Below are 15887 nucleotides of genomic sequence, written 5' to 3'. Positions count from 1 at the left end.
CGTCCCTGCCCCATTCCTGTAAGCTCTGCCTTAACTGCACAAACCTCGAACACTTATGATTTTAAAGTGTTTGAGGCTTATGCAGATGAGGGCAAAGCTTGCAGGAATGGGGCAGGAACATGAAAAGAACTACATAAGAACTGCCTTCTCCGGATCAGACCTTCGGTCCATCAAGTCTGGCGATCCGCACACGCAGAAGCCTAGCCAGTTGTACACCTGGCGTAATTTTAGTCACCCATATCCCTCTATGCCTCTCGTAAGGAGATGTGCATCTAGTTTGCTTTTAAATCCTAGAATGCTGGATTCCGCAATAACCTCCTCTGGGAGAGCATTGCGTGAAGCAGAACTTCCTGATATTTGTCCTGGACTTGTCCCCCCTTAGCTTCAGTCCATGTCCTCTTCTCCGTGTCACACTGGACATTGTAAATAATTTTTTTTCCTGCTCTATTTTGTCGATTCCTTTCAGTATTTTGAAAGTCTCAATCATATCTCCTCGCAGTCTCCTTTTCTCAAGGGAGAACAATCCCAGTCTCTTAAGTCATTCCTCGTATTCCAAGTTCTCCATACCTTTTATTAGCTTTGTTGCTCGGGATGGACGGGAAAATGAGTTCCCATGGGGACGGGGAAAAATTTGTCCCCTTGTCATTTTCCACCCTATGTTTCTTCAGTGATATTTCCACCTATCAAACTCTTCTTCTATACCGAGAGAAGGGAGTGCTATAGGAAGTGCTGCATACTGGAGATGCAGGGTATTAGTTGAGAGTGGGCATGCAGGAGATGCTGACCTGGTACTGACACTGCAGGTAGAGGAGGGGCTGAATTGCAGATGGCACTGCTTCACCTTCTCTCCACATGTTCTTGTGTCCTGCTAGTTCTGGGTGAATTTGCATCCTTGTCTTGCAGAGGGAGCAGGAAGAAGAACATCAGGCCAGGATGCAGAGAGGCTTCAAGCGGAGTGAATCTGTGGAGAAAGCTCAGGTATTTGGGGGGGGGGGGATGTGTGCATGGAACTGCGCTTGAATTAGCGGTGTTAGTTATCTGTTGGATCTAAAGGCTAATGGTATCTTCATATACCAGTAAATCAACTGAAAAAAACAATGTGTTCAGTAGAGAGGACTAAGTGGGATTTGTAGAACCATATAGGGAGGGGGTGGGGTCTCACTATTGGAACTATCTCCTTTTTGCAGAGATGGTGACCATCAATGCTCCCTTTTCCTGTGCTTCTCTACTGTTGTCAAGCCGACTGATTCTGCTTTTTTTTACTATAGTGAGAACAGAATACAGTTTTTGCATTGTTATATAGAAATAGAGAAAAATTAAGGCAGATATAAGACCATCCAGTTTGCCCATCCATGCCATCTACTATCCCTTCCTCTCCCTTAAAGATCCTATGTACTTGTCCCAAGCTTTCTTAAATTCAAATACAGTTTTCATCTCCACCACCACTGGGAGGCTGTTCCATGAATTCACCACCCTTTCCATGAAAAAGTGTTTCCTTAGGTTACTTCTGAGCCTGTACCTTTTCACGTCATTCTATGCCCCAGTTCCAGAGCTTCCTTTCAGTTGAAAGAGACTTGCCTCGTATGCATTTATGCCACATAGGTATTTAATGTCACATGTAATCCAGTCCCACAAGATAACAATCGCAGTGCCAAAGGATATCAGATTACCCTCTGAGCAACATAGCTCTAAAGGGTTACTTCCTCATATTTCCTAAAGGCACATTTAATTATTATGTTTTCGTTTTCAATAAATACTTTTGTTTTATAAATAATTCACTTAACTTAACTTTCAGCCATTGCTGGAAATTCCCTCAGCCAACGCGTTTCGTGCTCTTTTTCAAGGCATTGAGCAGATTAAAGACAATTGAGATAGTATAAAACATAGGTATTTAAACATCTCTCTCATATCCCACCTTTCTTCCAAAGTATACATATTGAGATCTTTAAGTCTCTCACCATACATTTTATAAAGAAGACCACTAACCATTTTAGTAGCTGTCCCTTGGACCAACCCCATCCTGTTTATATCTTTTTGAGGGTGCAGACTCCAGAATTGTACACATAGGGTCTCACCAGAGTCTTATACAGGGGCATCATTACCTCCTTTATCCTACTGGCCATTCCTCTCCCTTTGTACTCAAGTATCCTTCTAGCTTTTGCCATCACCTTAAGATCATCACATTCTACTACTATTTATTATTTCTATAGCGCTACCAGACTCGCATTAAACATGCAAGAGATGGTCTCTGCTTGAAAGAGCTTTCAGTCTAATTACAACAGACACACTGGACAAAAATGGTGCTTATGTAGAGAAATACAAAGGAGTGAAGAGGTAGAGAGGGTAGAGGACTACAGAGAGAATGACAAGCAAATATGATGCTTTACAAGTTGGTAGGGTTAGGACTTAAACGCAGCTTCGAAAAAATAATAATAATAATAACTTTATTCTTCTATACTGCCATAATTGTGCAACTTCTAGGCGGTTCACATTGAAGAGAGCTGGACAATCAGCGAGTTACAATATGCAGATAGTCAGTGAAGTTACAGTATGCAGAATCTTAAAATGCAGCAAATTACAATATAGCATTCAGTTTGTTAAGAATTTCAGAGGGGACATGTTAGAAATAATAGAATTGGATTTAGTGTTTGGTGTAGTTACTGTTTAGGTGATATATCTGTCGAATAAGGCAGTTTTTATGACTTTTCTAAAAGCGTCGTAGGCCAGTCTAGCTCCATTAATGTAGTTGTCTAGCCAGTGTTATTGTTTGTTTGCTTGGTACTTAAAAGTTCTATCCAGAAAGGTTTTGTATTTACAGCCGGTAATGCTTGGGTATGCAAATAGATTGCAGTTTCTGGTTTGTCTTATAGGGTTGTATAATACGAAGTGAGATAGCAAATATGTAGGAGCTAGTCCCCAAACCAGCTTGAAGCATATGCAAGAGAACTTGAATATTATTCATGCCTCGACTGGCAGCCAGTGCAGCAGTCTGTAGTAGGGGCTAACATGGTTGCTTTTTTTTCAATCCAAATATCAAGCGGACCGCTGTGTTCTGAACAATTCTAAATTTCCTCACTGTTGTTTTGGGCTATCTGCCTGAATTTGACTATCACAGACGGAACCCGATGTTTTGAGTCAGGCAGGTTGTTTCAGGCATATGGTGCAGCAAGGCAGAAAGGACGGAGTCGGGAGTTGGCAGTACAGGAGAAGGGTACAGACAGGAGAGCCTTGCCCAATGAACAGAGTTCCTGGGGTGGAGTATAGGGAGAGATAAGACATGAGCAATATTGAGGAGCTGCAGAGTGAATACACTTGTAGGTTATTAAGAAGAGTTTGAACTGTATGCGGAAACAGACAGGGAGCCAATGAAGTGACTTGAGGAGAGGGGTAACGTGAGCATAACGACACTGGCAGAGTACAAGGCTGCAGCAGAATTCTGAACAGATTGAAGGGGAGGGAGATGGCTTAGCGGAAGATCTGTGAGAAGCACGTTGCAATAAGAGATCCTTTCAGGGATCACATCAGAGATCCAGTGAAGTCAGGAGAAAACAAGCCTTGGGATCTCACTCATTAAACTTGTAAGAAATCACAAAGATACCAGGACAGGGGCTGAGCGGTTTCATATGCTGGAGCAGCATTTCCAGTTCTCAGTGCTCCCCTTCAGCCTAGTGACGGTACCACACACCTTTACCACAAAGATGGGATACAAGTATACCCATTCTTGGATGACTGGCTCATCAGAGCTCTGTCCAAGGAGGAAGGCGAACTGGCAGTTTGGTTTCGAGAGTGGTGCAACTCCTACAGGACTTGGGATGGATTGCCAGCTTCAAGAAGAGTCAGCTGGAGCCAATCCAGCACCTGGAGTACCTGGGAGTCTTGTTTGACATGACCTTGGTTTTTCTTCCAGACCCATGCAGACAGAAGCTCCAGAAGCAGATTTCAGATCGGCTCCAGAGGCCAACTCTCACAGCATGGCACTACCAGAAGGTCCTGGGGTCAATGGCAGCAGCCATAGAGGGTTGCCCCTTAGGCAACATGAGACCCCTCTAAGACTCTCTCCTCTCTTGTTGGTCTCCTCAGACTGACTCGCTTCTTTGGTTACCAGCAGTGAAGAGCAGCTTGCAGTGGTGAATGCAGATGGTTACCCTTGTCAGGAGCATGCCTCTTTGCATTTCCTCCTGGGAGATACTAACAACAGATTCCAGCCTCTATGACTGGGAGGTTCTTTGCAATGGACACCCAGTTCAAGGTCATTGGACTCTGGTTCAGCAGTAGTGGTCCATAAATTGCCTGGAACTTAGCACCATTCGTCTAGTGCTTCAGGCACTGGAGAAGTTTCTGGAAGGCAAAGCAGTCAGAGTCTTCTCAGATAATGCAACAGTGGTGGCCTATGTCAACAGGCAAGGAGGCACTAGAAGCGCCCTGTTGTGTCTAGAAGCTCAACTCCTATTTTGGTGGACAGAAGCTCATTTGCAGGCTGTCTCAGCCATGCACGTAGTGGGAGTGGAAAATGTGCAGGCCAAGTTCCTCAGTCAGTAGACGCTTGAACTTGGAAAATGGTCTCTGTCCCCCAGGCCTTCAACATCATAGTTCAGTGGTGGGGGTTCCCACAGATGGATCTGATGGCCTTGGCAGTGAACACATATGCCTCACTTTTACAGCCGAAGATATGAGTCTGGAAGGGAGGGGTTGTACATGTTAGTTCAACTGTGGCCGGAGAAAGAGCTCTTGTATATGTATCCCCCATGGCCCATGCTAGGTCGAATCATTCGCAGGATTGCAAATTATCTGGGGTTAGTAGTCTTAGTGGCACTCGATTGGCCCCACAGGCTGTGGTATGCTGACCTTGTCTGTCTCCAGAAGGATGAAGGCCAGGATGACCTTCTCACTCAGGAACTGATCCCTATTGAAAATTCGGAACACTTTGGGCTTACAGCATGGCTCTTGAATGGACAGCCCGTTCTGAGCTCCATTTTCAGTAGTCTTAGGCTTTTTGCAGGAGGGACTTCAGAAGGGTCTGTTGGTCGGATCACTGAAAGTGCAGATAGCAGACCTTTCATGTTTCCAAGCACAAGGAAACAGAGACTTCCTGGCCTCTCACCTAGATGTCACCTGGTACATTAAAGGGGCTCTTCGGTTGCACTCTCCAGTGTGTCCCCTTTCCCTTCCTGTAACCTTAACACCATATTGCAGGGTCTCGGTGGACATCTGTACAAGCCTTTATGGGAGGCCTCCTTTCTGGATTTTACGATTATATTGGCCAGAAGAGTCTCCGAATTGCAAGCTCTTTCCTGCAGGAGCTGTTCCTCAAAATTATACTGTTGGGGTTTCTTTCCTGTTTCCCTACTTCTGATTATGTCTTCTATTCCAGTGCGTCTTGATTGCTTTTGTACGAACTGAGGGATCAGGATCAGCTCCTTGAGAAGGAAGTAGAGTTTTCAGTTCAATCATTTTTATTGACATTTGCATTATAGAACATACAGTGAGCAATTGACTATTATACAGTCAATTAAGTGACAAATTGTGTTATGTAGGGTCAATCACTGCAACATGGTGTAACAGAAGTAGGAAACGTCCTACAACTAAACTATCTAACAAGTCAGACGTGTGCAAAATAATAAGTTAGTAACATTAGATGTATTTCACATCATTAATGATTCATGTATGTACATTGAAGGAGGTAGAGTTGAAAATATGATTACTTGAAAAAACTGTCAATTTACGGGTTCAGATGCAATACCTTACAGTTTAGGATCACTAGACACATCCATAAAAAAGAAGATTGTCGAGGTAAGAACCTAATCTTTTTTTACAAAAATGTTGAAAAGAACCAGCCCAAGAACTGACCTATGTGTCACAACACTGGTAACATTCCTTTCCTCAGAGTAAGCTCCTAACTGTTAGTCACTTTAGGAGGAAAGAAGCATTGGACTAGAGGGGGCATGGAGGAAAGGAGGTACTGCATCAGGGTGAGGAGAGTTAGAGGTACTTCATTGGAGGGAAGGCAAGGAGGGAAAGAAATGCTGAACTTGGGGAAGGGTTGGAGAGGGAAGAAAGAGATCCATCAAGGGGATTGAGGAAGAGAAGGGGGGGGGGGGAACTGGATGTACAAAGGTATGGAGAGAGACAATGAATATGAGGGGTGAGTGGGTAAAAGAAAAGAGGAGGCACACTGGCCTGGAGGCAGGAGAAAGGAGATACCAGGATAGACCTGAGAGGGTGAGTACAGAGAAAGGAAATGGGGACTCAGTAGTAAATGAAAGATAAACAAGTGGTTTAGAAGGATTAGTTGCCAAATTCCTCTCCAATTATCTAGAAAACCATAACATACTCCATCCCACACAATCTGGCTTCAGAAACAACTTCAGCACAGAAACACTACTAGGATCTCTCTTGGACACAGCCAGACAACATCTCAGTACAGGAAAAAAAAATGATGCTCATACAACTAGACCTGACCGCTGCATTCAACTTGGTGGACTATAACATACTCCTACACAATAACATAATCCTACACTATAACATACTCCCACACTATAACATAATCCTAGACACAATAGGTATCACAGATAAAGTATACACATGGTTTGAAGGATTCCTTAAATCAAGAACCTATAGAATAAAATCAGACAAACAAAAATCTGAACCTTGGAAAAATCCCTGTGGAGTTCCCCAAGGATCCCCTCTATCCCCGACTCTCTTCAATCTCTATACAGCCTCCCTCAGCTCTCATCTGGACAAACAAGGCATAACCTCCTACAGCTATGCCGATGACATCACCATTCTCATACCCTTCGATCAACCAGAACTCTCCATGACAAATACAATATACCAAACACTAAAATCAATAACAACCTGGATGAAAGATCACAAACTGAAATTGAACCCAGATAAAACTAAATTCATACTCCTAGAAAACAACAAAATACCAACCATAACCAACATTGAAATCAACGCAATCAACTACCCCATACAAGCCACCCTGAAACTGCTAGGAATAACTATCGACAGATGCTGCACCATGCAACCGCAAATCAATAAAACAATACAAAAGTCATTCTTAGTCATGAGAAACTTAAGACAAGTTCGAAAATTCTTTGAGAAAACACAATTCCAGCTCATAGTTCAGTCCTTAATACTAGGCCTACTTGACTATTGTAATATCCTCTACCTCCCATGCCCTAAAACCATAACAAACCAACTACAAACTATCCAAAACACAGCACTAAGACTAATCTACTCATTAAAGAAACATGACCACATTATAGAAGCATATCTCCAATCACATTGGCTTACGATCCCAGCAAGGATACAATTTAAATTCTACTGTCTACTATTTAAGACTTTATACGGAGACAGTCCAAACTACCTGAAAACCGCCTCATCCACAACACCGCAACCAGACATAGGAAAACTCACACCCCATTCTCATACCCCCCAATTAAGGAGGTCAAAAGGAAAAAACTATATGATGGCCTCCTGGCCACTCAAGCAGCCAAACTAGACAACCAAATCGCCAATCTACTGATGGCATCCCTTGACTACAAGACTTTTAGAAAAGAAATAAAGACCATACTCTTCAAGAAAACTCTGAAAAAAGAAATAATACCGCAAATTTCAAACTCCACCTAACATAGTAACATAGTAGATGACGGCAGATAAAGACCCGAATGGTCCATCCAGTCTGCCCAACCTGATTCAATTTAAAATTTTTTTTTTTTTTTTTTTTTTTCTTCTTAGCTATTTCTGGGCGAGAATCCAAAGCTTTACCCGGTACTGTGCTTGGGTTCCAACTGCCGAAATCTCTTTTAAGACTTACTCCAGCCCATCTACACCCTCCCAGCCATTGAAGCCCTCCCCTGCCCATCCTCCTCCAAACGGCCATACACAGACACAGACCGTACAAGTCTGCCCAGTAACTGGCCTAGTTCAATCTTTAATATTATTTTCTGATTCTAAATCTTCTGTGTTCATCCCACGCTTCTTTGAACTCAGTCACAGTTTTACTCTCCACCACCTCTCTCGGGAGCGCATTCCAGGCATCCACCACCCTCTCCGTAAAGTAGAATTTCCTAACATTGCCCCTGAATCTACCACCCCTCAACCTCAAATTATGTCCTCTGGTTTTACCATTTTCCTTTCTCTGGAAAAGATTTTGTTCTACGTTAATACCCTTTAAGTATTTGAACGTCTGAATCATATCTCCCCTGTCTCTCCTTTCCTCTAGGGTATACATATTCAGGGCTTCCAGTCTCTCCTCATATGTCTTCTGGTGCAAGCCTCCTATCATTTTCGTCGCCCTCCTCTGGACCGCCTCAAGTCTTCTTACGTCTTTCGCCAGATACGGTCTCCAAAACTGAACACAATACTCCAAGTGGGGCCTCACCAATGACCTGTACAGGGGCATCAACACCTTCTTTCTTCTACTGACTACGCCTCTCTTTATACAGCCCAGAATCCTTCTGGCAGCAGCCACTGCCTTGTCACACTGTTTTTTCGCCTTTAGATCTTCGGACACTATCACCCCAAGGTCCCTCTCCCCGTCCGTGCATATCAGCTTCTCTCCTCCCAGCATATACGGTTCCTTCCTATTATTAATCCCCAAATGCATTACTCTGCATTTCTTTGCATTGAATTTTAGTTGCCAGGCATTAGACCATTCCTCTAACTTTTGCAGATCCTTTTTCATATTTTCCACTCCCTCTTCGGTGTCTACTCTGTTACAAATCTTGGTATCATCTGCAAAAAGGCACACTTTTCCTTCTAACCCTTCAGCAATGTCACTTACATACATATTGAACAGGATTGGCCCCAGCACCGAACCCTGAGGGACTCCACTAGTCACCTTTCCTTCCTTCGAGCGACTTCCATTAACCACCACCCTCTGGCGTCTGTCCGACAGCCAGTTTCTGACCCAGTTCACCACTTTGGGTCCTAACTTCAGCCCTTCAAGTTTGTTCAACAGCCTCCTATGAGGAACTGTATCAAAGGCTTTGCTGAAATCCAAGTAAATTACATCTAGCACATGTCCTCGATCCAGCTCTCTGGTCACCCAATCAAAAAATTCAATCAGGTCCGTTTGGCACGATTTACCTTTTGTAAAGCCATGTTGCCTCGGATCCTGTAACCCATTAGATTCAAGGAAATACACTATCCTTTCTTTCAGCAACACTTCCATTATTTTTCCAACAACTGAAGTGAGGCTCACCGGCCTGTAGTTTCCTGCTTCACCTCTCACTAAAGCCAACTACCCCAAACAAATAACCTTACCCATTTCTTACTCTCTTTGAAAATGACCAATTTTATTATTTATTTTTTTTTGTAAGATCTTGTTGTAATACATCTTGGATAATTCTTTTTTAATCCGCCTTGAACTGCAAGGTAATGGCGGAATAGAAATCCCTAATGTAGTGTAATGTAATGTGTATACTTGATTTCAAGAATTTTTGTGTGTTGTATTTTCTTTAAAAATATCTTACATGTTAATCATGATTAATCGCTAACACACAACACGATTAATCACGATTAGAATTTTTAATCTTCCTGCAGCCCTATTTATTAGAAGTCTGTGCAGAACCATGCCAAGTGCTTTGCTAAAATATAAATGCACCACGTCTAGTGCTCTCCCTCAATCCAACTCTCTGGTCAGCCAGTCAAAATAAATTAATCAGATTGGCTGACAAGACCCACCTCTCTATTTTAAAAGTATTTTCCATTAATTTACTTACCACAGAAGTCAGACTTAGTCTATAGTTCCCAACCTCTTCCTTACTTCTGCTTTTGTGGAGAGGGACCGCATCTGCCCTTCTCTAGTCCTTTGGGCCCACTTCCCACTCTAGAGAAAAATTGAAAAGGTCAGCCAGAGGAGCCATTAAAACTTCCCTAAATGCTTTCAGTATCCTCAGATGTATACCACACCTCCATTGCTATTTGGGTTTATCTCCTGCGATCTTACTCTTAAGCTGCGATCTTACTCTTCAAAACAAAAATATTTGTTAAGCAGTTTTGCCTTATCTTTTGCAGATTCTACATATTCCTCCCACAGAGGAATGAGTTTCACAATGACATTTTTGCTCACATTCCTCCCCTTCACCTTTGAGTTTCACAATGACATTTTTGCTCATCCTTCTATTGTTAACATATTGAATAATTGCCCTGTTTCCCCCATGTTTTACTATATTGACTATTTTTTTCTTTCATTTGCATTTTTGCTTTCCTGACTATTCTTATCTTCTCTTAGCTTTTCCAAATATTATTTCTTGTCTTCCTTTTTCTGTGATCTCTTGCAGTCTATGAAGGCTAATCTCTACTACTTTTGAGAACCGAAGTGGCCTTCTTTCCTTCTTACTTTTCTTTACTTTCTTTACAAAAAGGTTTGTTGCAAAACATAAAAACACAAGTCTTGTCTTACTGCGACAGACCAAAGGTCCATCAAGCACAGTATTCTGCTTCCAGTAGTAGCCAATCCAGGTCATAAGTACTTGATAATATACCAAAAGAGTAAATCAAATTTTATGCCGCTTAAAAAAAAAACCAGTGAATTTTACCAAGTCTATCTTCTAGTGCAATAGGAACATCAGACTTGACCCTGTAGGTTGTACAATTTTGGTCACTGCAGAATTAGAAAAGAGTGCCAAAAAAATGATAAAGACAATGGGATGACTCCTCTATGAAGACCCTAATCCTTAACACTGCACCAGCCGAGCAGTTTACTGGAGTGGCCAAGTAGAATTGCAGACTCAAAGAAAAATCAAAACCATGAACTTCTTTTCCTTTAGTGAATTGCAAGCTGCTTCAGAAAAATCACATTTTGTAACACAGTCATAAGGTTAACTTTCCATCCTTGACTTCAACACAAATGTAGCAGCTGTATACAGTTCCCACAGATCCTGGGGTCTTTCAAGTATCGTAGCTTCTTGACAGACTTTTATTCTCATAAGCTGTATCACACAGTTCATTGTAGGCTTTTAAATCTAGCCTCTTAGGTTCCAGGCTTGGCTGTGCCCTGCCCTGTACTAGCATGTGTGGCTTTATCTAACTTCCTTAAAGGTAAACTGCCACTATTCCATTCCTGTGCTTTGCTAATCACTATTTCTCATCATCTGTACACTGAGCTCAATCATTCATCCAAATACTAATGATTCAGTTCTCCTCTGAGCCCTTAATGGTAGCTGCTGGCTCAGAAAGAAAGGGGCAAACCTCCCAAGATATTTTGTAGCCCCCCCTCCCCCCGTGTATCTGAAGAGCTTAGAATCAAATGAAGGTTTTGAAATCTTAAGCAATAGCAATGTTAATAGTGGCTGAGAACTAGGAAGGCAAGAGTTAAAAATTCCCTTCCCCCACTATGCAGTTCTCTGATGTTGCTGACTCTGCTTTGTCATATGTTAGCCTCCCTCATTACAACACAGCATTCATTTCAATACAAACACACTTATGTTTCAGTTATTGGCTCCCACTGCATTTCCTCATTAATTTAGAACTAACAGAAGCACATTCCTCCTCACTCATGCATACATCAAGTTCTGGATCAGCTATACTTTCCTCAGAAACAGAAACCATGTCTGCCTCTGGGCTGCATAGCTTCTGGTTTAAACCCTGATAAGAAATGTGTTTGGAAAGTCCTTCTGCCAAATTTCTAGGTTCAGCTTTTCTCCTCTCAGTAGCTGAAGAACTTAAAGGCATTAAGCGTGTGCCTTCCTGCTGTTCTAAGCTGTGCTGTGCTTGGAGCCCTGCTTGGGAATGGAGCCACTCCTCCCTAACTTCAGGTTTTGTGCCTGTTTAACTGCAACTCCAGGTGCAGCTAAGGTTCTCATTGGCTTTCTCTCAAGCAGCTTGCTTATTCTGTCCTGCTTTGTTTGTAGGTACTGTTTTCTCCACCCCACCCCCCTCTCTATGTTCTGCCTAGAGCAGAAGATGTGAGACCTGGAGATGGATTCTGGCTAACAGGATTCTTACCTAAGGGCAAATAAGACTTAAGTTCCGGAATATTTTTAATCCCTTTTGCTTACTTTTAGTGACACCACTTCTGGGCCACTTCTGGGTTTCTTCTCAGTGACAGGGCATGGCACAGACTGAAACTGGGTCTTTTTGTCAATTTCTGGCTTCTTCCTGTCACAATATGAACTGAGCAATTACAGGACAGCCCAGAGTGATGGGAAGCAGAGCAGAAAAATATAAATGAGGATTTCTAACCAGGACCTCATGATCAGAGGTTCACAACCCACAGGTTCAAGACTGATGTTCTTATTTACTAGAAAGAAAATTATCAAGGTTAAGTAGCTAATCTTCTCTTAATGACTTATGGACTCCCCCCCCCTTTTTTAGGGGGGGGGAATTATCCAAACCTTTTTAAAATCCTGGTAAACTAACTGCTTATACCAACTTTCTGGCAACAAATTCCAGAATTTAATTATATGTTTATCCAACTTTATTCTAAATTTCCTATTTAATGGCTTCATTGCATACCCATTAGTATTTGTATTTTTGGAAAGAGTAAACAAGCAATTCATGTCTTCCATTTCCACTCCATTCAGTATTTTATAAACTTCTACTGTATCTCCCCTCAGCTGTCTCTTCTCCAAGCTAGAGTCCTAGCCTTTAACCTTTCTTCATAGAGGAGTCATCCCATTGTTTTTATCATTTTTGTCACTCTTTTCTAATTCTACGGTGACCAAAATTGCACACACTATTTGATGTGCAGTCACAGCATGGAGAGATAAAAAGACATTATAATATTCTCAGTTTTGTTTTCCATTCCTTTTCTAATAATTCCTAACATTCTATTTGCGTTCTTAGCCACTACTGTACACTGAGCAGAGGGTTTCAACATATCAACAATGACACCTAGATCCTTTTCCTTAGCAGTGACTCCTAATATGGAGCTTTGCATCATGTATCTATAGCTTGGGTACTTTCTACCTCTACCCATGCATTTTTTTTTTTTTTTACCAATTCAAAATTACACATGTTGCAGTCCCCACCTCTGCCCCCAGCCATGTCTTCACATATGGCGGGTAAAAGTGGAAGAGTAGGGTAGGCGGTATTGGCACTTCTAGGTAAATATTAAGCCATGCACCAGCCTGGCCCCACCCCCAGAATAATACCCTTTTTCTTTTCCCCCTTTTCCTATATCTGTGACCTGTCCTCTTCCCCCATGCCAGTGTCATTCATTCAGAATCCCCCTTTTTCCAACCAGGAACACTAGCAGTCTATAAAACAACATTTGCCTCTTGACCTGCGGGTTGACTGTGTTGGGTGTCCAGTCCTGAAAACAACTTCAGAAATGCTAACAGTGACTAGCTTGAGCTGTAAGAAGAAGTCCTGTTTACCATTTTGCTACAATGGCAGACGTATACCCAACATGCAGCATGCATGTAACTGATATGCTGTTGTAAACATTGGTAAACACTTTAGAACCAGCCTCTTTCATTCTCAGTTTAGGTTTCACATTCCTGTAGAAGTGTTTGTATTCATCAGCGGCCTGGCTTCAGTGGCCTTTACACATTTGTTGTAGTCTATAGCAAAGGCCACTGTGGAACTCTAGGTAGCAGCTTAGTTTGCCTAATGCTTCCCCCAGCCCAGAATCCAGGGAAGAGGAGGGTTATGGGAAAGTATGGGGAGTGGCTAAGGGTATGACCACTATGCTTTTGTCTATTTTCACAAATAAAGAGATTACTTTCATACTGTCACATCAAGTTTATTCATAACCAGTTACAATTTCATAAATGTTTTTGGCTGAAAATGAACTATTGGTCCTTTTTTCTAGTTTCAATACATTGTCAATGTCTGGTATTTTATTTTCAACCTAAAAAGGCAAAAAGTCTTTTTTAGAAGTGGGCAGTTTTCAGATAGTCTGTTTCTGCAGGCCAAGACAGTTTCACCAGTGGAACTTCCTCTCATTAAGAAGAAAGATAATATGCTGTAAAATTGCTATGGACTTTTTTTTTTTTTAAAATCACTGACCATTCTTACTCATTTAATTCCTTCCTCCCCTCTCCCAAACCAGGAGGCAGCATCTGTTATATCCCAGCGCTCTCAGAACCCCCGTGAGCTCTTCAAAAAAAAAGAGAGAGCCATGTCCACAGATACTGGTCCAGTTAGCTTCCAGCCAGGTAAGAAAAATCTCCATATATTCTGCATCCACAGCTAATGAATGCCAGTGCATTTATCATGCAGAAAGTCTTTTTAAGTACTTTTATTCTTTCTACTCCAACTTCTGCTCACTCTAATTATAAATCATTTCATAATTTCAGTATAAAGCTTTACTTACAGTGTACTTAAGGGAATGCGGGAATCCTTAAATGCTAGGGCCGTATTTCAGTATTTGTGTCCAATCTCGGTATAACACTACATGATCTTGGTTTTCAGAACACCTCATTCTTTCTCAGCAATTCTTACTGTACATACTGCAGCAATATCAAGGCTTAGGATGGATATTAACTGCAGTTTTGATTTTGGTTGCAACATTTCTGGAGAAGCTTAAGGATAGACTGATCTGTGTGAGTAGAGTGATGGTTAATATTAAGAGACTCTGCGGTTCATTTTCAAAGCACTTTGACTTATATAACTTTGTAATTCTAAGTTCTTTGAAAATATGCTTCTCTATGACCTTGAACAAAGTCATTTTGTATAGTTTCCTTCCTCCATTACCCTGCTATAATTGACTGATAATTAAAGGTCACTTTTTCTTTCCCCAATGCCTGTTTGCCAGATTATACACCCTAAAAGTGGCTGCTTGCATTAGGCTCATGTTTTACTTTTGTGACCACTCATTTGGAAAGTAGTTTAGATATACAGTGCTGCAGAAATCAGTGCTCAACCCTTCCACCCCCCCCCTTCTTCCAATAGGGGCAGAACTTGGATAAATCATGCAGTAATACCTTTTCTTTGTCCCACATTTGTATGTCAGTTTCTGTTTGACTTTCTGTCTGGAAGTGTCTCTGAGAAAGGGAATGTTACAGGTGATTTTTCTTGCATTGTGTTTCTCTGGGGAACATTTGTTGGCTTCATTTGCCCTGTGTGTTGCTGGTTTTCCACCTTGCTAGGGAAGCTAAGAAGCCCTTTCCTTCAGAAGCAGACGAGCCAGCCAGAGCCTCTCGCCTCGCCTGTCCATGCAAAAGACTCTCCTCCTACCTCGCCTGGGCATGCAGCTCACCAGGACATACCTCCTACCTCACCTGTCCGTACGTCAGGTGTGCCACTCTCCTACTTGGGTTTCTACCCACTGTCGCACGTCAAGGGGCAGAGTGGCTATCAGCTTGCTTGCCTGGCTATTTTCTGCTCTGTATCTTAATCTGAAGCACCTCTCTGGACAAGAGCGGCTTTTTCAAACTGTGAGGATGGCTTTTCCATTCTCATTTTCTTGGGAATGGCTAAATGAAGCAAGTTTTCAGATATTTTGCCATCTCCTAGGGAATGAAACTAATATCAGAATTAAAGGGGGGCAGTGGTGATTTTTGCTTGCTTTATCACCAGCTGTATTCTCTAACTGCATGACTTAACAAGTTCTGCTGTTTCAATGCCAGGGAGTCCTGCCCTAGGTAAGATGGAAAACGTATAGCTGACAGCTCTCACACCCGGGGCTTATCTAGAACAAATTGAGGTATGAGAGAGATGTCGAGCAAATAGTGTTAGAGCATCTCAGCTGGATTATTCTCACAAGTGGGGAGATTTATACAGTCAGTCAGTACAGTAAGCAGTATTAGATTTCTTGCCTCCCCCCATAAGGGGCAGAGGCAAGATATGTAACATACTTTCAATTTTCCAAATGCAATAGGCACCAAGTAAATTTACATGGTTTCTAAGGATGTTCTAAAGTGACAAGCCTTGAGCAGAATTATATCTTATCCTTGCTCCTGAATCTTGAAGCAGGCATGAAGGTGGCCCTG

At 42.1% G+C, this 15887-nt stretch overlaps 1 protein-coding gene across 2 annotated transcripts in view; it reads left to right on the top strand.

The window, feature by feature from the left end:
* Window positions 1–15887, top strand: part of DBNL (drebrin like) — an 83829-nt gene that overhangs the window by 43966 nt on the left and 23976 nt on the right. The window contains exons 9-11 of one of the 2 annotated variants that reach the window (XM_033949076.1): window positions 904–978; window positions 14006–14111; window positions 15045–15191. In XM_033949076.1, coding sequence (XP_033804967.1) covers window positions 904–978; window positions 14006–14111; window positions 15045–15191 — 328 coding nt within the window. The remainder of the gene's footprint in view (window positions 1–903; window positions 979–14005; window positions 14112–15044; window positions 15192–15887) is intronic. The other variant, XM_033949077.1, reaches the window with a different exon arrangement.

Source organism: Geotrypetes seraphini, chromosome 6 (assembly GCF_902459505.1).
Source record: "Geotrypetes seraphini chromosome 6, aGeoSer1.1, whole genome shotgun sequence".
NCBI classification, from domain to species: domain Eukaryota; kingdom Metazoa; phylum Chordata; class Amphibia; order Gymnophiona; family Dermophiidae; genus Geotrypetes; species Geotrypetes seraphini.
The sequence above is the reverse complement of the archived record's forward strand: the minus strand, read 5'-3'. Positions and strand labels throughout refer to the sequence as shown.